The sequence below is a fragment of the Macaca thibetana genome, chromosome 4 (genome assembly GCF_024542745.1).
Source record: "Macaca thibetana thibetana isolate TM-01 chromosome 4, ASM2454274v1, whole genome shotgun sequence".
Lineage (NCBI taxonomy): Eukaryota > Metazoa > Chordata > Mammalia > Primates > Cercopithecidae > Macaca > Macaca thibetana.
The window spans coordinates 82,704,106-82,728,352 of record NC_065581.1 but is presented as its reverse complement, the minus strand read 5'-3'; the positions used below and the strand labels follow the sequence as shown (position 1 = coordinate 82,728,352).

The 24,247-nt window shown below is 39.0% G+C and overlaps 1 protein-coding gene across 7 annotated transcripts in view; it reads left to right on the top strand.

The window, feature by feature from the left end:
- Positions 1–24,247, top strand: part of SNX14 (sorting nexin 14) — a 94,275-nt gene that overhangs the window by 10,509 nt on the left and 59,519 nt on the right. For 4 of the 7 annotated variants that reach the window (XM_050788117.1, XM_050788111.1, XM_050788113.1 and 1 more), the window contains exons 2-6: positions 9,528–9,648; positions 11,499–11,575; positions 11,656–11,734; positions 16,260–16,303; positions 19,026–19,113. In XM_050788117.1, the coding sequence (XP_050644074.1) occupies positions 9,544–9,648; positions 11,499–11,575; positions 11,656–11,734; positions 16,260–16,303; positions 19,026–19,113 (393 nt within the window). In that variant the 5' untranslated portion in view covers positions 9,528–9,543. Of the gene's footprint in view, positions 1–7,937; positions 8,184–9,527; positions 9,649–11,498; positions 11,576–11,655; positions 11,735–16,259; positions 16,304–19,025; positions 19,114–24,247 lie in introns of those variants that run through there. The other 3 variants (XM_050788112.1, XM_050788114.1, XM_050788116.1) reach the window with 2 other exon arrangements.

The following is a 24,247-nucleotide window of genomic DNA, read 5'->3' as shown; positions in this document are numbered from 1 at the left end:
CCCTGGCCAGAACTTCCAATACTATGTTGAATAGAAGTGGTGAGAGAGGGGATCCTTGTGTTGTGCCGTTTTTCAAGGGAATGCTTCCATTTTTTGCCCATTCAGTATGATAATGGCTGTGGGTTTGTCATAAATAACTCTTACTATTTTGAGATACATTCCATCCATACCTAGCTTATTGAGTTTTTAGCATGAGGGGGTGTTGAATTTTATCAAATGCCTTTTCTGCATCTAGTGAGATAATCGTGGTTTTTGTGATTGTTTCTGTCTATGTGATGGATTATGTTTATTGATTTGTGTATGTTGAACCAGCCTTGCATTCCAGGGATGAAATTGACTTGATCATGGTGGATGTGCTGCTGGATTTGGTTTACCAGTATTTTTTTGAGGATTTTTGCATCAATGTTCATTAGGGATATTGGCCTGAAATTTTGTTTTTTTGTTGTGTCTGCCAGGTTTTGGTATCAGGATGATGCTGGACTCATAAAATGAGTTTGGGAGGAGTTCCTGTTTTTCTGTTGTTTGGAATAGTTTCAGAAGGAATGGTACCAGCTCCTCTTTGTACCTCTGGTAGAATTTGGCTGTGAATCATCTGGTCCTGGGTGTTTTTTGGTTGGTAGGCTGTTACTGCCTCAATTTCAGAACTTGTTATTGGCTTATTCAGGGATTTGACTTCTTCCTGGTTTAGTGTTGGGAGGGTATCCAGGAATTTATCTATTTCTTCTAGATTTTCTGGTTTGAATAGAGGTGTTTATAGTATTCTCTGATAGTAATTTGTGTTTCTGTGGGATCAGTGGTGATACCCCCTTTATCATTTTTTATTGTGTCTATTTGATTTTTCTCTCTCTTCTTTATTAGTCTGATTAGCGGTCTATTTTGTTAATCTTTTCAAAAAAAAAAAAAAAAAAAAAAAACCAAAAAAACCAGCTCCTGCATCCGTTGCTTTTTTGAACGGATGTGTGTGTCTGTCTGTCTGTCTGTCTCCTTCAGTTCTGGTTTTCAGTGTTCTTTATGACTGATGAATATAGGGTTTTTCCCTTTTCTTTCCGATTGAAGAGCTACCTTTAATATTTCTTGTAGAGTAGGTCTGGTATTCATGAAATCCCTCAACTTTTGTTTGCCTGGGAAAGTCCTTATTTCTCCTTCATGTTTGGAGGATATTTTTGCTGGAAATACTATTCTAGGGTGAAAGTTTTTATCCTTCAGCACTTTAAATGTGTCATGCACTTTATGTCATATGTCTTTCCTGGCCTGTAAGGTTTTCAGTGAAAAATCTGGTGCCAGATGCATTAGAACTCTATTGTATGTCATTTGTTTCTTTTTTCTTGGTGCTTGTAGGATCCTTTCTTTATCGTTGACCTTTGGGAGTTTAATTATTACATTCCTTCAGATAGTCTTCCTTAGGTTAAATCTGCTTGGCGTTCTTAATCTTCTTGTACTTGAATATTGATACCTTTCTCTAGGTTTGGGATGTTCTCTGTTATTATCCCTTTGAATAAACTTTCTACCCTGCTCTCTCTACCTCCTCTTTAAGGCTAGTAACTCTTAGATTTGCTCTTTCAAGGCTACGTTTTTGATCTTGTAGATGTGTTTTGTTATTTTGTTCTTTTGTCTTTTCTGTGTATTTTCAAATAGTCTGTCTTCAAGGTTAGTAATTCTTTCTACTACTTGATCACTTCTACTATTGAGACTCTAATGCATTCTTCTGTATGTCAGTTGCATTTTTGAACTCCAGAATTTCTACTTGATTCTTTTATTTCAATTTCTTTGTTAAATTTATCTGATAGGATTCTTTATTCCTTCTCTGTGTTATCTTGAATTTCTTTGAGTTTCCTTAATACAGCTATTTTGAATTCTCCATCTGAAAGGTCACATATCTTTGTTTCTCCAGGATTGGTCCTTGTGCTTTATTTAGTTTGGTGGGCCGTGTTTCCGTGCATGGTCTTGATGCTTGTGGATGTTTTTCAGTGTCTGGGTATTGAAGAATTATTTGTTGTAGTGTTTGCATTCTGGACTTGTTTGTATCCTGTCCTTGGGAAGCCTTTCCTGATATTTGAAGGGATTTGGATGTCATCTACATTTTTGGTCACACCGCAGCCGTATTTGCATTAAGGGGTAATGCAAGCCCAGTAACGCTGTGGTTCTTGCAGAGTCACAGAGCTACCTCCTTGGTGGTCTTGGATAAGATCTGGGAGAATTCTCTGGATTACAAGGTAGAGTCTCCTGTTCTCTTCTCTGACTTTCCCCCAATCAAGTGGAGTCTCTCTGCTGAGCTGCCTGGAGCTGGGGGAGGGGTGACACAAATAACCCTTTGACTGCCACCAGTAGGAGTGTGCTGAGTCAGATCTGAAGCCAGCACAGGCGCTCGGTCTCATCTGAGGCCCACTGTAACCACTATCTGGCTACTGACTATGTTAGGGCTCTATAATCAGCAGGTGATGAAACCAGCCAGGCTTGTGTCCTTGCCTTCAGGGTGGCCCTGGATACGGGGTGGGTCCAAAGATGCCATCCAGGAGCCAGGACCAGGAGTTGGAAACCTAGAAATCTACCTGATGCTTTATTCTACTGTGGCTGAGCTGGCACCTATACCACAAGACAAAATCCTTACCACTCTTCCTTTTCCCCAGGCAGAAGAGTCTCTCCCCATGTCAACTACCACCGTAAGCCCATGAGAGTGCTGCTAGACTCTTACCAATCTAACTACTACTGTCAATGTTTACTTAATGCCCAAGGCCTCTTTATTCAGCTTGTGAATAGTGCCAGGCCTGCAACTCACCCTTCAGGGCAGTGGGCTCCCCTTTGGCCCAGGGTAGGTCTAGAAATGGCATCTAGAAATGGCATCTAGGAGCCAAAGCCTGGAATCTACCCCACTGGCCAAGCCGGTACCTCAGCTGCAAGACAACATCCCCTTTACCTGTTTTTCTGCTTTTTTGAAGCAGAGGAAGTCTCTCTTTGTAGCCATCAGAGCAGCGAATGTGCTAGACACATCTGAGGCCAGCATATCTCAGAGTCTTACCCAAGACCTACTGTGTGACTGCCTGGTTACTGCTGCTGTTTTATTCAGAGTCCAAGGTCTCTTTAGTCAGCAGATGATGAATCTGCCAGGATGGGTCCTTCCTTTAAAGGCAGTGGGTTTCCTTCTGGCCCAGGGTGTGTCTAGAAGTGTTGTTTGGGAGCTAGGATCTGGAATGAGGGCCTCATTACTCTGCCCAGTTCCCTGTCTTCCTGTCCCTAAGATGGTATCGCGCAAGTTGAAAGACAAAGTTATCTTTACTTTCCCCTCTCCTCTCATCAAGCAGATGGAAAGGGTCTCTTTTGGACCTGCAAGCTGTGCTGCCTGGGACTTGGAGAGGGGTTTCACAAGCCTTCCCTTAGCTGCCCTGGCTGATGTCTCACTAATTCACATGCCCTCCAAGTCTACTGGCTTCGAGCCCCAGCACAGTAGTAGGACTTGCCTAGGCGTTACAGTCCTTGTGGCCTAGACTGCCTTTCAAGTTTACTTAAGACCTTTCAAGTTTATTTAAGAACTCAGAGCACTTTAACCTGTGGTGTCAAGGATCGCTGAAACTCAGGTTTGGACTACTGGGATGAGCGGTTGCCTTCTGGCCTGGACATGTGTAAATGCCCCCTTTCTGGGCATCAGCTAAGTTCTTCCTGGTGTTGGCAGCACTGAGTTTCAGTGCAAATTCTCACAATTGCTGTGTTGTCCCTCCCTCAAGCCATGTGCTTTCCTTTGCCATGTGGCCACTTCTGGGGGCTGGAGAAGGGGTATTGGCAATTTCAGGATTGCCTTTGCTACCCTCTTCCATGCCTCTTTAAGCAATATGAACTTAAAATCATGTACTGTGATCAGTCACCTGGTTTTTGGTTCTTAAATGAAGGTTTTTTTTTTTGTTTAGATAGTTGTTAAATTTGGTGTTCCTGTGGGGAGGATGATCAGAGGCTTCTATTTGGCTATCTTGTTCCTCCTCTCTCTCTCTTTATGATTCTTTTGTTTACTTTTTTTTTTGCTGTTTGCTTGGCTATCGTTTCAGTTATCTCTGTAGGGAACAGGTATTTTTCTTGCCCATGCCTGTCACCTGGCTCTTGTCCTCTTTGGGGCTGGTCACTTGGGTGATGATGGCCAGGCCGTCTGTGGGTATGTGGGATGCCAGCTATTGACCTCTGAAATCTTTTTTTTTTTTTTTTTTTAGACAGAGTCCTGCTCTGTCGCCCAGGCTGGAGTATAGTGGTGTGATCTTGGTTCACTGCAACCTCTGCCTCCCGGGTTCAAATGATTCTCCTGCCTCAGCCTCTGGAGTAGCTGGGATTACAGGCACACATCACCATGCCCGGCTAATTTTTTTGTACTTTTAGTAGAGATGTGATTTTACCACGTTGACCAGGCTGGTCTCGAACTCCTGACCTCAGGTGATCTGCCCACCTCAGCCTCCCAAAGTGCTAGGATTATAGGTGTGAGCCACTGTGCCTGGCTACCTCTGAAATCTTAAGAATCAAATATGTCACTTACTCACCAGTGTCAACTTCTTTCATTTAGTCAGTCACACTGTCCCTGCTTCTTGGCATTTCAATCTCTTGACTCTACTTTCTTTCTATATGTTGTCCCTCTTCTGTTGTTAGTTACTTTCTGATGCAGTTTAGAGTCAGTCTAGCTTAGATACATAGCCTGGTCCATCAGTCGCTTCATGCAGTATCCTTAACTCCATACCTTCCATTCTACTCATCTGTCAAAATCCAAATCTGGGATCAGTAGTGCTGTTTGCTTTTTTTAGGTTCATATTCTGAAAACTGAATATTGGTGGAAAAGATCCCACAACTGAAAGTTCATTGTGTTCAGCCTCAGTAATGTCCAGCAGTTCCCCAGGAACTTCTCTTCCCTTCTCCGTGGCAACTGTGTCAGAATTTCCCCCGTCTTCTAGAACCTCTGTTATTTACTCCCTGTCATGCTACCTTTGTCATTTACTCTCAGGATCTCCTGTTTTATTTAAAAGCCATTATATGGCTTTTAATTCTTGTTACCAAATCTACAAATGTAACTGCATATTCATTCTTCTATGCATCCTGTGTAGTATTGGGAAACAGATAGCTCTATAATTTATAACTGTTTCTTCCATTTAGATTCTGGATCCTAACAACTCCTATCTTGTATAAGATATTATTCACCCAATTATTTCTGTTTTTCTACTTCTTTCCCTCTTGCCTCCTTTTCTCCTATATCACCGTTTAAATGTCATCAGGTTTTAAACCAAAAACCTTAACTTATTGTCCCCCTCCAGTTACTGTGTTAGCTCTCCTTTTATTTAGAAAGAGAATTATCGGCCGGGCGCGGTGGCTCACGCCTGTAATCCCAGCACTTTGGAAGGCCGAGGCGGGCGGATCACAAGGTCAGGAGATCGAGACCATGGTGAAACCCCGTCTCTACTAAAAATAGAAAAAATTAGCTGGGTGCAGTGGCGGGCGCCTGTAGTCCCAGCTACTCGGGAGGCTGAGGCCAGAGAATGGCGTGAACCCGGGAGGCGGAGCTTGCAGTGAGCCGAGATTGCACCACTGCACTCCAGCCTGGGCGACAGAGCGAGACTCCGTCTCAAAAAAAAAAAAAAAAAAAAAGAAAGGGAATTATCTACATTTACCAATCCTGCTTCCTCACCTCCATGTCACTCCTCAATCTGTTGTAGCCCTTTGCCATTCTAAAATTGTTTTTACCTAGTTAATCAGTGCCTCTTTTATCGTGAAAACGAATGGGCACCTCTCAATCTTTATTTTACAAACATTTGGTCACGTTGTCCACTTCATTTCTGTAGAGTTTTTTGTTTGTTTGTTTGTTTGTTTGTTTTTGACCTTGCCAGTTTTTGTGACTTGACCCTTGGTTTTCTTTCCAACTCTTCTAATTGCTTGATTCCTTTATAAATTTCTTTTCCTCTGCCTAGTTCTTAAATATCTTATGCTCATTTCTTTTTTAACTCTGTAGATTCTCCCTGGGTCGTGTCATTTATTCCTATGGTTTCAGTGATATTTATGTTGATAATTTCTAAATCTTTATCCTTATCCCATATTCTCTCCAGAGATTGAGACTACCCAATATTTAGGTGCTTGTGGAACATTTCTGTATAGCATGTTTTAAAATACCTGGAACTTAACATGTCCAAAGAGAACTGATTTTTCATCTTTCTCTTCTGCTTACTTTATTTATGTATTTATTTATTTAGACGTAGTCTTGCTCTGTTGCCCAGCCAGAGTGCAGTGGCGTGATCTCGGCTTACTGCAGCCTCCACCTTCCAGGTTCAAGTGATTCTCCTGCCTCAGCTTCCGTAGTAGCTGGGATTACAGGCATGCGCCACCATGCCCAGCTAATTTTTATTTTTATTTTTATTTTTAGTAGAGGTGGGGTTTCACCATGTTGGCCAGGCTGGTCTCAAACTCCTGACCTCAAGTGATCTGCCTGCCTTGGCCTCCCAGAGTGTTAGGATTACAGGTGTGAGTTACTGTACCTGGCCCCTTCTGCTCACATCTAATCAACTACTTAATCCTCTTAATTTTTCCTCCCAGTGTCTCTCAAAATAATTCACTTTTTAAGATCTCTAAGTCTCTTTCCTAGTTTAGACCATCACTGACTCTCATAGATTACTGCAATAGTTTTCTAACTAGCCTGTGTGTTTCCGGTCTAGGCCATTCTCCATATTTCAGCCAGAGTGGTCTTCCTATTATTTAATCTAATGATATCCTCCTGACAACTCTTGAGAATTCTTTAAAATCTTCTTAAATCTTTTCATTGTCTCATAGGTATTACTCTTGATGGTAGATAACAGAAACTCAGCTCACGCTAGGTTTAACAAAGGGCAAGCCTTGGAAGGTTTTGTAAGTGCAGAAATAACTGGAGTGTAGCTGGGCCCCAGAAACACATGGAAGCAGGATTTGGAATACTGCTAATACTTTCTTCCCCTTCCTTTTTCTCCTCCTCTCTGAATTCTGGCATCATTCTCTTCTCACTCCTCTTTCCTTTAAGTGACAAAGCATATGGCTGTCAGTTTTATTATAGCTTCACATTTCTAATATCATGAGATGAATGAGACTGGTTGGACCCCAGTTCATGCAATTTACTCTGTTTAAAATGTCTGTTACCTACCAGGTTGTTTCAGATGGTGTCCATCCCTGAACCAGTCAGCTGTAGGTAGGGAAGAAGATGCTGTGATTGGCCTATTTTGTTGTTGTTGTCATTTTGTCTATTCTTAATCCGGTCTTGGGTGAGGGAGATAGAATCTTTTTTTTTTTTTCGAGACGGAGTCTCGCTCTGTCGCCTGGGCTGGAGTGCGATCTCAGCTCACTGTAAGCTCCGCTTCCGGGGTTCCCGCCATTCTCCTGCCTCAGCCTCCCGAGTAGCTGGGACTACAGGCGCCGCCACCACGCCCGGCTAGTTTTTTGTATTTTTTTTTTTTTTTTTTTAGTAGAGACGGGGTTTCACCGTGTTAGCCAGGATGGTCTTGATCTCCTGACCTCGTGATCCGCCCATCTCGGCTTCCCAAAGTGCTGGGATTACAGGCCTGAGCCAGCGTGCCCGGCCTAGAATCTTAAGGAGATAAAAGCTCTTGTTCCCATTTAAACTTCATGAATAGAGAGTGTAAAGAAAGAACACTTTGCAGAAGAGATGTTAGTCTCTACTGAAGCTACAAATTATTAGATCCCTACAGTGCATTTTCTTGTAAGATAATACGGGCAGTCCCTGCTTTGTCTGGTAATGAGGGTCTGTAAAAGCGATTGTGCAAGCAGAAACTGTGCAAAATGGTTTTAATCAATGGGAAAATTATGATTGAGTTTTAAAAAATTTTGTCAAAACATTGAGAACTCTCATTGTCAGTTGTAATAGTATAGAGAAATTAAAACATAGTAAAGTGAGTAGTACACTGTAATTTTAAACATTAGAAACATTGAAAATTAAAATGTTTTATTTCTCTGTAAAAAATATATTAAGAGTAACTTAAACAGTGTTTGTCCTCTTCTCATCTGATAACATGGGATATGGAGCGGATATCTTTTTCATGCATATGTGAATTACCATACTCCTAAGTTTGGATCAACTTTCAGTGTTTTATCCAATGTTGTGAAATCTCCAAGAGTTCCTTTGCTGGTATCACTTCTTCTGGGACATTTTCATCCTTGTGCCACAACCACTCTTCTCATTGATGTCAGTAAGTTCACTACCTTTCTCTGGCTGCATAGAATCTGTGGAACAGCAGCACTGTCATCATTCCCACAGTCAACTATTTCTTCTGTAACTTCATTTACATTTGATTTGAATTTTACTTCTTGCATTATCACTGTTCATTTCTTTGTTTCTCTTTAATATTTGTGGGCCAATGGCCATTTTTGTAAAATGTATTGCAGATTTATTATTGGGAGACAAGGAGGTAACACAACTCCATGGTTTCCTGTCTGTGCATGCACTGAAGAACACCAATTTGCAGTGAGTGACCTGTCACTGACAGAACCGATGTGATTGGTCACTGATCATGATGCACATCTGTTATTTATATAGTGATTTGTGGACTGATGAGTTAGCAGCAGAGTTTGTACTTTATACAATTACTCATAGTTTAATATATAATACTGTGGTCATTGGCATTTGAACTGTGTTGTGGGGGACTGGTGTTATTTAGTACAATCATGGTATCTGAAATTTTTGCATATCAGAACTGCAATGTGAGGATTGCCTGTATTAAGACACACATTGCCTATTATATAACACTGTATTATTTGGCTTCTGCTTTTGCTTTTAGATTCATCTTAAGGCCTTCTTCCTTGGAACTGTGCTCACACAGACCTAAGCCCATGTGTTTCTCTCAAGTTTGAATTCCCCTGCCTCTTCTCCACATACCCCTATCCTATCCTCTTCTGTTTATTTGCTCCTACTTACCCTTTAAGTTTTTCTGTAGATATTGCTTTCTCTGAAAAAAATTTTTCTGTTCTTTTCAAATTTGTTAATCAGCCTGTGGTATTCCCATATCATATAAATTTTCTGTTATAATATCACATATGTGATCACATAGTATTGTGCTTATTTTTACTTACATGTCACCATTACTAGACAGTGTTTTCCATGCAGGTAGAGACTATATGCAGTGCAGTTCTTTACTATATTCCCAAGGCCTACCTCTGTCTAGAACAAAATAGGTAATACTTAGTAAAATTTTGTTGATTTAGTGAAAAATAATCAGAATTTTGGTGGGATATGAATACTACAATATCATCAGAAGGTATTCTGGAAGAATGTAGTATAGACTAGTTAAACATAGGTACCAGTTATGAAATATTGATCATTTATTCTTCCTTATACTTTAAATGAAATATATATTTGATAGCATACATTTTATGATTCTTGTATTTAATACATTACAGAAAATTAATCATAATTGGAAAAATTGCTTCAATCTGATATTGTAGGTGCTTAATGAATGCTTGTTAAATCAGTGACTCAGTAACTTAGAATTATGCATTTTCTTTGGTTCTAATAATTATTTTCATTTATTTTTAAGGTATATTCATGTTTTAATGATCTTCTGGTCATTTGTTGCTGGAGTTGTCACATTCTACTGCTCACTAGGACCTGATTCTCTCTTACCAAATATTTTCTTCACAATAAAATACAAACCCAAGGTAAAATTATGTGTTCTTATTGTTAAGATTCAATGTGATCAATGTGTATGAGCCTAAGCTGTTTATTATTTGAAAGCCTGCTAAAGCAGTGTATTTTTTTAATTTACAAAAATTTTCTTTTAATTTCTTCCCTTGTTTTTTTTCTAGGTACTGTGCTAAAATTAGTGATTTAAAAAAATCCATCTAATTATTTAATAATGGAAGTCCATTAGAAAATTTTCAAAATAAGATTTGTATATGTGTATGCTTTTAAGGCATACAGTTCTCCTAGAGGAGCTATAAAGAGAAATTATTGTACAAAAGTTTCAGAAACTTGGAATCCACAATTTTAGGGTGTCCTCTATTAACCATGAGGACAATAAATTAAATCAGAGGTTCACAAAGCTGGTTTTACAGTAAATCTCCTGGGGAATTAACAGATTCCTGGGGTGTACCACCAGATTTTGATTGAATAGTTCTGGGTTAAAGCCTTGTTATCAGTACTTGTTAGAAGCTTTCCAGCTCATTCTGAGGCACAGACTCAGGAAATTCTGGGTTAAATGATCTAATCCTGTTAAATTCTTAAATGTTTGTGTGCTTCATAGAAACAGAGATATAATTAGGCAGTTTGTATAACCAAAGTAATTTATTTCCGAAATTTAATGAAGGGTGGTAATGTGGTGAATCTCTCTCTGTAAAGCAAGGTTCTGGTCTGTAGATTAGGGTTTAGTGGGATATCTTTTTCTTTTTCTTTCTTTTTTTTTTTTTTTTTTGAGATGGAGTCTTGCTCTGTCACCCAGGCTGGAGTGCAGTGGTGCCATTTTGGTTCACTGCAACCTCTGCCTTCCAGGTTCAAGTGATTCTCCTGCCTCTCAGCCTTCTGTGTAACTGGGATTACAGGCACATGCCACCACGCCCAGCTAATTTTTGTATTTTTAGTAGAGACGGGGTTTCACCATTTTTGCCAGGCTGGTCTCGAACTCCTGACCTCAGGTGATCCACTTGCCTCGGCCTCCCAAAGTGTTAGGATTACAGGCGTGATCCACTGCACCTGGCCTAGTGGGATATCTTTAAGTCTTAATAATTCTTTAAGTTGATATAGTATCTTGTCTTGGGTTTGTTGATATTTCTACTCAGAGGAAACACAACTGAAAGTGGTGCCCCATATTTGATCAGGAACCGTAGTAGTTACCTCGTACCTTTGGCATTGAATTCAAGATTTTGGAGAAAGAGAAAATAGTTTTTTCGTATTATACCTTTGCAGTAGAGTGTCACTTTCTTTTTTCTTTCTTTTATTGAGACAGGCTAGAGTTGCACAGGCTAGAGTGCAGTGGCAGGATCACAGCTTACTGCAGCCTCAAATTATTGAGCTCAGGAGATCCTCCTGCCTCAGCCTCCTGGGTAGCTGGGACTATAGGCATGTGCCACTACACCTGTCTAATTTTTTTTTTGGTAGAGACAGTGTTTTACCATGTTTCCTAGGCTGGCCTCAAACTTCTGGGCTCAAGCCATCCACCTGCCTTGGTCTCCCAGAGTGCTAGGATGATAGGTGTGAGCCACTGTGCCTGGCCAAGTTATCACTTTCAAATGTAGACTGAAGCTTTTTAAAGTGATCATAAAAATTGATTTTAACTTTAAACTTGGAAATTTGGGTTAGGTATTATAAGGCATTTCATGTGGTATTTTTTTCTCTGACAGTTTAGTTTAGCCAGTATTACGTATTACAAAGAAAGGTTTCACTGTTAAAGTAGACAGAAAATGTTCTTTGAATTTATACATTGATTTTAAAAACTTCTGAAAAGTTGATTCTTTTAAATAAAGATGATATGTAAAGACAGATCTCCCCACCACCTCTCATTTTCCTTTTTTAGCAGTTAGGACTTCAGGAATTATTTCCTCAAGGTCATAGCTGTGCTGTTTGTGGTAAAGTGAAATGTAAACGACATAGGTAAGTTAAATTTTTTTTATTTGTTGATCCTTCTAATTGCATTGGATTTCAAGTGATTTAGTTGTATAATTTTTCTTTAGGCCTTCTTTGCTACTTGAAAACTACCAGCCATGGCTAGACCTGAAAATTTCTTCCAAAGTTGATGCATCTCTCTCAGAGGTAACTGATTTACTTAATATTATTAATAGAAAGTGTTAAATGTCTGTGGAAAATTTTTCCAGAATTTTTTATCAAAAAATTTAATTATGGAGCATCTTAATACATGTCACTTAAATCAGTTCTGAGTTAGGTAGTTGATTATTGCAGACTAAACAGCTTGAATAGTAAGTTAGAAATGTTTTTGAATCTCATGTTTAATTTAGACATTTTCAGCTAAGGAAAGCACTGGTTTATTTGAAACAGTCATAAAGATGAAAACAGTCATCTTTATGATAGGGCAGCAGAAATATCATTTTGTAATTCCAAAAGGAACTCTGGACTGCAAGGAGCAAATCAATATATATCTTACTGAACTATTACCCCAGTTTTGACACTAACTGAAGGGTAGAGAAGGGAATGGGATATTTTTCACTATTTCTGCATAATACAGGAATGGAAAGCATGTTCTCTTATCTTTGTTATAGTCAGATTTTATATGTATCTTTTTGGTAACATGTTTTAGTTGTTTTAGAGACTTGTCTTCTCAGTGGATTTGACAAAACACTCAAGTCCCGGAAGGCAAGGAATGGGGTCTTATTTGTTCCTAGCACCAAGTATCAGGTCACGTATATTGTTGGTAGCTGATCAAAGTGTATTGAATTAAATTGGATGCTAATTAGTTGAAGAATAGCAGTAGGCATCTGAATCCCACTTAATTCTTCTTTCTCCCATTTTGTATCCTGCATAAAAGCCCATTAAAACTTGGCATTTTTTTCTTTGCTTCTCTAAGGCCTTTTTTTTTTTTGAGATAGAGTCTTGCTCTGTCACCCAGGCCGTAGTGCAGTGGCACTATCTCACCTCACTGCAACCTCTGCCTCCTGGATTCAAGCGATTCTCCTGCCTCAGACTCCCGAGTAGCTGGGACTACAGGCGCACACCACCATGCCCAGCTAGTTTTTTTTTAATCTTTTTAGTAGAGACGGGGTTTCACTGTGTTAGCCAGGATGTGGTCTTGATCTCCTGACCTCGTGATCCACCCACGTTGGCCTCCCAAAGTGCTGGGATTACAGGCGTGAGCCACTGTGCCCGGCCTCTAAGGCCTTTTTCATCTTGAAGATGCCCTGATTTAAGACTTCTAATATGGTAGCTCCTAGCCACGTGTGGTTATTAATAAACACTTGAAGTGTGCTAGTCCAAGTTGACATGTGTTCTGTGTATAAAATATATAGTGGATTTTGAAGATTTCGTAAGAAAAGACTTAGAAAAAAGGAATGTAAAGTATTTTTTTTTTTTTTTGCGACGGAGTCTCACTCTGTTGCCCAGGCTGGAGTGCAGTGGCGTGATCTTGGCTCACTGCAACCTCCACCTCCCGGGTTCAAGCGATTCTCCTGCCTCAGCCTCCCAAGTAGCTGGGACTACAGGTGCACACCACCATGCCCAGCCAATTTTTGTATTTTTAGTAGAGACAGGTTTTTACCATATTGGCCAGGCTGGTCTTGAACTCCTAACCTTGTGATCCACCTGCCTCGACCTCCCAAAGTGCTGGTAGTATAGGAGTGAGCCACTGCGCCTGGCCAAGTATCTCATTTTTTATATTAATTACATGTTGAAATGATAATATTTTGGATGTGTTGGGTTAAATAAAATATAAAATTAGTTTCACCTGTTTCTTTTTACTTTGTAAAAAATGTAACTACTAGAAAATTTAAAATTAATGTGTGACTTACATTATATTTCTGTTGGAGAGTGCCAAGTTGAGGTTTATTGAAGAAAACTTCTAACAAGAGTATTATTTGTGTCTTTGGCATGTCATTCATTCATAAAAATGAAAGGACTTATATAAAACCTGTGGTCCAGTACCTGGCACATACTGGTGCTCAGTAAATGTTAGCTGTCACATTTAAGAACATATTTTGGTATCTTATAGGTAGGAACTGGGCTAGGCCCTAGTGATTAAAAGTGAAGATGGTCCCTTTCTACCAGGAACTTTAGTCTAGAAGTGGAGGCAGGCATATAAACAGTAATCACAATATAATTTAATGCAGGCAATAATGGAAAAAAAATTAAAGTATATAGATTAGTATAGAGGAGAAGTTCATAACTATTGAGAGGGACAATGAGATCGGAGAACTAGAGGTTTGCCAGACTAATAGTGTGGGAAAGGGTATTTCAGGATTTGGGTAGAGCTTTCAAAAGGAAAGAGAGGCTTGAAACAAGGTGGAATGTTCAGCAAACTGGAGAGTAAAGTGTGAGGGAGGATATGGGCAATAAGGAAACAATATTCTAGTAGCTAGTATTTATGATATACTTACTGTATATTAGGCATTGTGCTAAGCTCATTATTTCATGTAATCTACATATAACCTATGAAGTGGGTACTATTATTGATAATTTTACCAAAGGTAAATGGAATTTAGAATTTTAACAATTTTCTCAAGTTTCATATTTGGTTGATTACAGAACTCAATAAAAAACTCAGGTCTGGTTAAGTTCTTAATCAGGATTGTATATGGCCCTTTAAAAATAAGACTATCAAATGACTTTAAGGGCTATGTTGATGGAACTTAGATTAATTGATCCTGGAAGTCGATGATTTTCTAGAATTTTTAGATGTGACTCATAGGGTACACTGGGAGTGAAAAGGAAGTGATGCAACTGCTTCATGCCAGCAGGTCCCTTTCAAAATCAGTGCAATTTCACCTTTCTTATATATTGAGGATTTCATGCAAGAGGATGATGTGGTCAAATGTATGTTTTAGGTTACTTTGGCAGCTCTATTTAGGATGGAGGGGAGCGAGCTTGGAAGCAGGGAGTTGAGAGGCCATTGCTGCAATATAAGGGGTAAGAAAATGAGGACCCGCTGGGCGCGGTGGCTCACGCCTGTAATCCCAGCACTTTGGGAGGCCGAGGTGGGTGGATCACCTGAGGTCGGGAGTTCGAGACCAGCCTAACCAACATGGAGAAACCCCATCTCTTGTAAAAACACAAAATTATCTGGTCATTGTGGCACATGCCTATAATCCCAGCTACTCGGGAGGCTGAGGCAGGATAATCGCTTGAACCCTGGAAGCGGAGGTTGAGGTGAGCCGAGATCACGCCATTGCACTCCAGCCTGGGCAACAAGAGTGAAACTCCGTCTCAAAAAAAGAAAAAGAAAAGAAAAACACTACTTAGGATATAAAATCAGTAGGACTTGATTGGTTGGATGTGGGGAATAAAGGAAGAACAAATGTTTAACGATAACTTGTTCTAGTCTCCTCTCTATCCTATTCATTGTTCATTGTTATCCCTGTTTATATGTATTTTCATTTCCCAACACATATAAACAGTGCTTAGTGTTTGTACTAAAACATCTAAATTATTGTTCCCTTAATATTTAAACTAGAAAATTCACAATCTTTATTATTGCTGCCAGAGAAAATACATGATCTGATTTTGGAAGCATTAGATTAGATATGTTGTTTTCTTCCCTCCCTACTGCTTTTGTAAGTTACTGCCCAATGTTGCAACTCCTTGTAAAAATTATGACATACTGCTATACCCAAATCCAAGAAATGGAAGATTTAACACCCACGGTTTGTTTTATTTTGTTTTGTTACTTTTTCACTTACATAACTTATGTACTGATTTGAGTGTACAGGTAAAATTTTCACAAAGCGAACATATCTGTGTAACCAGCATTCAGATCAGGAAACAAAACATTACCAGCATCCCAGAACTCCCCTTTGTGTTCCCCTCTAGCCACTATACTCCCTTCAAAAGTAACCACTAACACCTAATTTTGACCCCTTATGTAAATCTTAGCTGCTTGTTTCTTCATTATATTCTGAAAATACTGACTTACAAAGTTAGGAATGGAAAGGACTAACTTGCTGTTTTTCTTCTTTCCATAGCACATTTTTGGTTCAGTTAAGCTTCAGAGTCAGCAACAATTTATTTAACTTTTTGTTTGATTATGGAAATATTTAGAAATATGTGCATGCCATTCTAATAGTAACTTTTCCTATTTGTGAAATTTTTATGATTTTCCAAGTGTTTTCTCATATGTTTTCTTTGATCCTCACAATCATATAAGGTTGAAATATACATTTTGTTATGTGAAAATATTATATTACTGTCGTTATTTGTTTTTTTTGTTTTTTGAGACAGAGCCTCACTCTGTCGCCCAGGCTGATGTGCAGTGGCAACATCTTGGCTCACTGCAACCTCTGCCTCTCAGGCTCAAGCGAAACTCCTGCCTCAGCCCCCCAGATAGCTGGGACTACAGGTACACGCCACTACACCCAGCTTATTGTTGGGTTTTTTGTAGATACAGGGTTTCATCAAGTTACCCAGGCTGGTCTCTAACTCGTGAACTCAAGCCATCCACCTGCTTTGACCTCCTAAAGTGCTGGGATTACAGGTGTGAGCCACTGCTGCCGGCCTGCTGTCTTTATTTGTGATAATAAAATTGGTTCTTGGTAATGTTACATATTACCAAATAGTACCGTTTATTTTCCAAAAACTAATTCGTTTTATTTTTCTTTAAAAAATAATTTTTATGCAGGTTCTCGAATTAGTGTTGGAAAACTTCGTTTATCCGTGGTACAGGTATGTTCTTTTTATAAGATCTTTTTTCTTTGATACAGTGAATACTACTAAGTTAAGCATGTTAATGACATGTTTTTGGTGTAGACTAGGATTTTTCAACTTTGTCATTGTTGACATTTTAGCCAAAATAATTATTTGTTGTGGGGGCAGTACTGTGCATTACATAATTAGCACCCCTGGCCTCTCCCATTAGATACTAGTAGCAGACATCTCTGCCACCAGTTGTGACCAATAAAAATGTCTTCAGAGGTTGCCGGATATGACCTGGAAGGCATAATTGGCCCTAGTTAAGAACCACTGATGTAGGCATCAGTCAGTTAATAATTTGGTGATAAAGAGGAAGAAAACTTAGTCTGTGTTTTGAAAGAAAAGTAACTTGTAGAATTCCTTATCACTTCTAAATATAGTGATTTAATAATTTTGTATGCAGTTTTCACATTTGAAATAATTATACCTTTTGGAGGGGAATCTGTATTCACATATTTCATTAAATTGAAAGATAGCTTCAGTAGTTTTCCTGGAGAATTAATTGTTTTTTTTCCCCCAAGTACCTTGTTTTTGGTGTATGCCATGTATGTACAAGGGCCTTATGCTTTTGAAGATACAGAAAATCCTTTAGATTTGACAGAAATCTATTTTGAAATTAGAGAGATCCAACTTATATCATGTAATAAATACATATTTTCTTTTTTTTTTTTTGAGACAGAGTCTCGCTCTGTTGGCGCAGGCTGGAGTGCAGTGGCCGGATCTCAACTCACTGCAAGCTCCGCCTCGCAGGTTCACACCGTTCTCCTGCCTCAGCCTCCCGAATAGCTGGGACTGCAGGCGCCCGCCACCTCGCCCGGCTAGTTTTTTTTGTATTGTTTTAGTAGAGACGGGGTTTCACCGTGTTAGCCAGGATGGTCTCGATCTCCTGACCTCGTGATCGCCCGTCTCGGCCTCCCAAAGTGCTGGGATTACAGGCTTGAGACACTGCACCCGGCCATAAATACATATTTTCTTAAATCAGCATCATGTGTTTAATATATATTTGAACACTTGCACCTCCATGGCTTGTACATATGATGTTTAATGACATCTGCCCTAGTTTTATATTGATTCAGTCTATTTTGAATTTTCTTTTCTTTTCTTTTCTTTTGTTTTTTGAGATGGAGTCTTGCTCTGTTGCCTAGGCTGGAGTGCAGTGGTGCAATTTCAGCTCACTGCAACCTCCACCTCCCAGGTTAAAGCCATCCTCCCACCTCAGCCTCCCAAGAAGCTGGGATTACAGGTGTGTGCCACTATGCCTGGCTAATTTTTGTATTTTTAGTAGAGACGGGGTTTCGCCATGTTGGTCAGGCTGGTCTCAAACTCCTGACCTCAAGTGATCTGCCCACCTCGGCCTCCCAAAGTATTAGGATTATAGGTGTGAGCCGCCATGCCTGACTGAAATTTCTAATTAAAAAAAAAGCCGGGCTTAGTGGCTCAAGCCTGTAATCCCAGCACTTTGGGAGGCTAAGACAGGCGGATCACGAGGTCAGGAGATCAAGACCATCCTGGCTAACACGGTGGAACACCGTCTCTACTAAAAAATACACACACAAAAAAACTAGCCGGGCGAGGTGGCGGGCGCCTGTAGTCCCAGCTACTAGGGAGGCTGAGGCGGGAGAATGGCGTAAACCCGGGAGGCGGAGCTTGCAGTGAGCTGAGATCCCGCCACTGCACTCCAGCCTGGGTGACAGAGCGAGACTCCGTCTGAAAAAAAAAAAAAAAAAAGCTACTAGTTGAATTCACTCACAGTGTTTAAGACAAATTTAATATCGTTTCTATGCCATATTTTCCTGGAGAGCTATATAAATTTAAACATTTGATTCTGCCTTAAATATCTGGCATTTGTCATTTAATTAAAGCTGATGGTGAGGCCTTTTGTAAAATGAATCTTTTTTTGAAGACTCCCTTACCTTCTCCCATCTCTGCATTATGACACTTTAGACATAAAATCTAGTTGTATTTCTAAGTGTGAAAGTAAATATTTTCTTCTCAGTTGTAGCTATTGATGCTGTAATATCCCTTTCTTTCCAGTTAATCGTGGGAAGCATGGTTGATACAATTATCTTTCCTATTCTGCCAAGAAAGTTAACAACACCATCATTGAGTTACAGATATCATCGTTTCTTTTCTTGCCTTTAATTAGGGAAGTGTTCTAATTCTAGGGCCCTTCAAACATCAGGAAAATGTAACTCCTCAGTTGAAGGTTGTCAGAATTTCTGTTTTACAAAATGTCTGAGTTTCAGTTCATTAAATTTCTTTTTCAAATGGAGCATACCTTTTTTGTTTTAATTTTAGAATTTATATTATTTTATAAGTATTTTAAACTAGTTAAAAATTTTGTATTCTATTGCTTCTCCAAAGTTATTCATTGTTTTATTTCTTTGAACTTTCTTTGATGTTGCTTAGAACATGATCTCAGTATTGTAAAAATAAGACTATGTAGTTGTGTATATCTGCAAGGAAATATATGTTATAATTTAGTTAATAGTGATTATGTCTTGATGCTAGATTCATGGTAGATGTTTTATTTTTTGTACATTTCTTACTGTTGTACAGTGAAATGTATTATTTGTAAATGAAAACAGAAAAGTAGCTTAAGTAAACAGAAAAAAGGAAAAATTTCCCTTGGTTTGTAGAAAGTGAAACTGTATTTCTCTGAACTTCTGAATATTTGTTTTTCTCCTTATTGAAGGGATGTGACAGATGATGAATCCTTTGTTGATGAACTGAGAATAACATTACGGTTTTTTGCATCTGTCTTAATAAGAAGGATTCACAAGGTATATATTTTTGATGAGAAATTTGGGAATTTGGGGCTTTATCATTTAATGAAAGAGATTTAAAACAACTTTTTGTGGGTACATGGCAAGTGTACATGTTTGTGGGCTACATGAGATACTTTGATACAGGCATGTGGTAAGTAATAATCACCTCATGGAAAATGGGGTATCTGTCCCTCAAGCATTTATCATTTGTGTTACAAACAATCAAATTATACTCTTTTAGTTACTTTTAAATGTACAATTAAATTATTGACTATAGTCACCCTGCTCTATCAAATACTAGGTCTTACTCTTTCTAAGTGTATCTTTTAGGAGATTATTTCAAACTTTTTTTTTTTTTTCTCTAGATGGAGTTTTGCTCTGTTGCCCAGGCTGGAGTGCAGTGGCATGATTTCGGCTCACTGCAAGCTCTGCCTCCCAGGTTCACGTGATTCTCCTGCCTCAGCCTCCCAAGTAGCTGGGACTACAGGAGCGTGCCACCACACCCGGCTAATTTTTTTGTGTTTTTAGTAGAGACAGGGTTTCACCATGTTAGCCAGGATGGTCTCGATCTCCTGACATTGTGATGAGCCCACCTCGGCCTCCCAAAGTATTAGGATTACAGGCATGAGCCACTGCGCCCAGACTTAACCCTTATTTTTACTTTCTCGTATACCATGTATATTTGTTTTGTCTTCATTATTTTAGATTAAAAAATTAGTGAATATTTTTTGATCCATTGATCAGTTTTGCTTTCTTTCATTTTAATGCTTAGTTATTTTGGTTTGTAGAAATTAGAAATGAAAAGACAGCTATAGAAAAAAGTCATGTTCCAGCCATCAGAGAAACGTAAATCAAAACCACAGTGAGATAGCATCTCACACCAGTTAGAATGACGATCATTAAAAAGTCAGGAAACAACAGGTGCTAGAGAGGATGTGGAGAAATAGGAACACTTTTACACTGTTGGGACTGTAAACTAGTTCAACCATTGTGGAAGACAGTGTGGCGATTTCTCAAGGATCTAGAACTAGAAATACCATTTGACCCAGTGATCCCATTACTGGGTATATACCCAAAGGATTATAAATCATGCTGCTATAAAGACACATGCATACGTATGTTTATTGCGGCACCATTCACAATAGCAAAGACTTGGAACCAACCCAAATGTCCATCAATCATAGACTGGATTAAGAAAATGTGGCACATATACACCATGGAATACTGTGCAGTCATAAAAAAGGATGAGTTCGTGTCCTTTGTAGGGACATGGATGCAGCTGGAAACCATCATTCTCAGCAAACTATCGCAAGAACAGAAAACCAAACACCACATGTTCTCACTCATAGGTGGAAACTGAAGAATGAGAACATTTGGACACAGGGTGGGGAACATCACACACCAGGGCCTGTCATGGGGTGGGGGGAGGGGGTAGGGATAGCATTAGGAGATATACCTAATGTAAATGATGAGTTAACGGTGCAGCACACCAACATGGCACATGTATACATATGTAACAAACCTGCACGTTGTATACATGTACCCTAGAACTTAAGGTATAATAATAATAAAAAAAGAAAAAAAGTCATGTTCCAGTTAGATGAATTTATTGAGTAAATAGCAATGATTGTGGTCTACTTTAAAAAATATTTTTCTCAGCCAGGCGCGGTGGCTCATGCCTGTAATCCCAGCACTTTGGGAGGCCTAGGTGGGTGGACCACTCGAGGTCAGGAGTTCATGACCAGCCTGGCCAACATGGCGAAACTCCGTTTCTACTAAAAACACAAAAAATTAGCCAGGTATGGGGGCGGGCATCTCTAATACCAGCTACTCAGGAGGCTGAGGCAGGAGAATTGCTTTAACCTGGGAGGTGGAGGTTGTAGTGAGCCAAGATCGCGCCATTGCATTCCAGTCTGGGCAACAAGAGCGAAACTCTCTCTCAAACAAAATGAAACAAAATAAAACAAAACAAATATTTTTCTTGAGCTGTATTTTGTGCATATTTGGATCGTTGCCTATATATATTTGTAGTATATTGTCTGTAGACACACACACTTTTCTACTGCTTTGTCGGTTCAGTATTGACACATTGAACATATTGACAATGTATTAATATACAATATCTCTGCCACTAGTAATAAAGATTAATCTTGTTAAATTATTCTATACCTATTTGAGAAATGAACAATATAGTCAACTGCTAGAGAAAAGATGTGCAAAAAACATATAGTAGTTCGCAAAAAAAAGATACAAAATGGCCAGTAAACACTTGAAAGTATGTTGTCTCACAGCAAATAAATATGTTTTAATGAGATACTATTCTTTTACTTATCAAACTGGGAAAGGTAAAAAAGAGTGTTAATATCTAGTAATGGTGATGTATGGAAAACAAGCTCAAATTCAAATTGGTATAATTCTCACATTTGAGGGCAGTTTGGTAATCTTTATTAAGACTTAAAAATATCTATACTCCAGGCCGTGCGCCGTGGCTCACGCCTGTAATACGAGGTCGCTGAGACGGGCGGATCACTGGAGGTCGGGAGTTTGAGATCAGCCAGGCCAACATGGTGAAACCTCATCTCTACTAAAATACAAAGAAATTAGCCTGGTGTAATCGCGCGCACCTGTAATCCTAGCTACTTGGGAGGCTGAGGCAGGAGAATCACTTGAACCCAGGCGGCGGAGGTTGCAGTGAGCCGAGATCGCACCACTGCACTTCAGCTTGGGCAACGGAACAAGACTCCGTCTCAAAAAAAAAAAAAAAAGTATGTTCAAAGATTTATTGCAGTATAATTTATAAGTAAAACTGAAAAGAAAAATTGATGTCTACTAAGATTGTTAGTTGAGTAAATATAATACATCCTAATTATAGAATTCTACACAACCATGAACAATCATTTTGTAGAATAATACTTTTTTTCCAAGGGAAAATATTTATCTTAAATAGTCAAGTAAAGGGAATGCTTATATGCTGCTGGTGGGAATGCAAATGAGTTCAGCCACTGTGGAAAGCAGTTTGGAGATTTCTAAAAGAACTTAGAACAGAATCCAGAGGAATATAAATTGTAGACATGGAATCAACCTAGATACAACCTAGATACCCATCAGTAGTGGACTAGATAAAGAAAATGTGGTACATATACTCCATGGAATACTACACAGCCATAAAAAGCAATGAAATCATATTCCTTGCAGCAACATAGATGCAGCTGGTCCTAGGTGAATTAACATAGGAACATAAAATCAAATATTGTATGTTCTCATTTATAAGTAGGAGCTAAACATTGGGTACACATGGACATAAAGAAGGGAGCAATAGACGTGGTGACCTACTTGAGGGTGGAGAGTGGGAGGAGGATGAGGATCAAAATACTACTTATGGGTACTGCATTCATTACTTGGATGATGAAATAATTTGTACACCAAACCCCCATGACATGCAATTTACTCATGTAACGAGCCTACACATGTACTCCCTGAACCTAACATAAAAGTTAGAAAGAAAAAGGAAAAAAAAATACAAAAGAAAAAAGAAACAGTCAAGTGAACAGGCTGGAAACTTAGTATGTGTGGTATTTTTCCACTTTGAAAACAAAGTTCATATATTAAAGCTTATTAATCCATATATTAAGGACATATACCTCATTACTGTTAACTCTTAAGTGTGGTGGTGGGCTGATGCTGATTTTTTTTTCCATGCACTTCTTTATATTTGTCTTTTTCTATTGCACGTAGCTTTTATCACTTTTGAAAATAGTTGATAAACAGTAATCACGTTGTTTAACAGTCTTGGATAATTGACTCATAATATTTAAGTGGAATAAAAGAGTAAGAAATATCAATTGGTTGATGGCACACCATTTAAATTATACTTTGGAATAAGTAAAAATTGATTTATCAAAATTAATTTTGATTGCCATATTACAAGTAGCTAATAAACATTAGTTAATAGAACAATTCTGCTATGTTAACCTTTTCTTTTTTTTTTTTTTTTTTTTTGAGACAGTTTCACTTTATTGCCCAGGCTGGAGTGCAGTGATGTGATCTCGGCTCACTGCAACCTCTGCCTCCCAGGCTCAAGTGATTCTCCTGCCTCAGCCTCCTGAGTAGCTGGGATTACAGGCATGTGCCACTACTGCCTCGCTAATTTTTTTTGTATTTTTAGTAGAGATGGGGTTTCACCATGTTGGCCAGGCTGGTTTCGAACGCCTGACCTCAAATGATTCACCCGCTTCAGCTTCCCAAAGTGCTGGGATTACAGATGTAAGCCACTGTGCCCAGCCTATTTTTTTTTTTTTTTTTTGGGAGTCTTGCTGTGTCACCCAGTCTGGAGTGCAGTGGCACCATCTCGGCTCACTGCAATCTCCACCTCCCAGGTTCAAGCAATTCTCCTGCCTCAGCCTCCGGAGTAGCTAGGATTACAGGTGCCCGCCACCACACCTGGCTAATTTTTGTATTTTTAGTAGAGACAAGAGTTTCACCATGTTGGCCAGACTTGTCTCGAACTGCTGACTTCAAGTGATTCACCCGCCTCGGTCTCCCAAACTGCTGGGATTACAGGTGTGAGCCACTGTGCCAGGCCTATGTTAGGCTTTGGACTAGCTTAGTGGATTCTAAATTAATAGCACCTAATACTTGGAGTGTTTTATAGGTATATATGTATGTATTTTGTTAATAGTTTTATTGAGATATAATTTACATACCATGTAATTCACCCATTTAAAGTATATGATTTGATAGTTTTTAGCATATTCAGTTGTACAACCATCCCCATAGTCAATTTTAGAACATTTTCATCACCCAGAAAGAGACCTTGTACCCTCTAGCCATAAACATCACCTCTTCTATCCCTTCATCCATAGCCAACCACAAATCTTCGTATATCTGTGGATTTGTATGTCTATTCTGAACATTTCATATACATGGAATCATACAATATGTGGCCTTTTGTGACTGGTTTCTTTTACTCAGCATAATGTTCTCAAGGTTTATCCATGTTATGTTGTAGTATGTATCAATATTTCACTCTTTTTATGGCTAATATTCCATTGTGTGAATGTACTACATTTTGTTTATCCATTCATCAGTTGATGGACCTTTGTATTGTTTCTACCTTTTGTCTGTTATGTACCTATTAGCATTTGTGTAC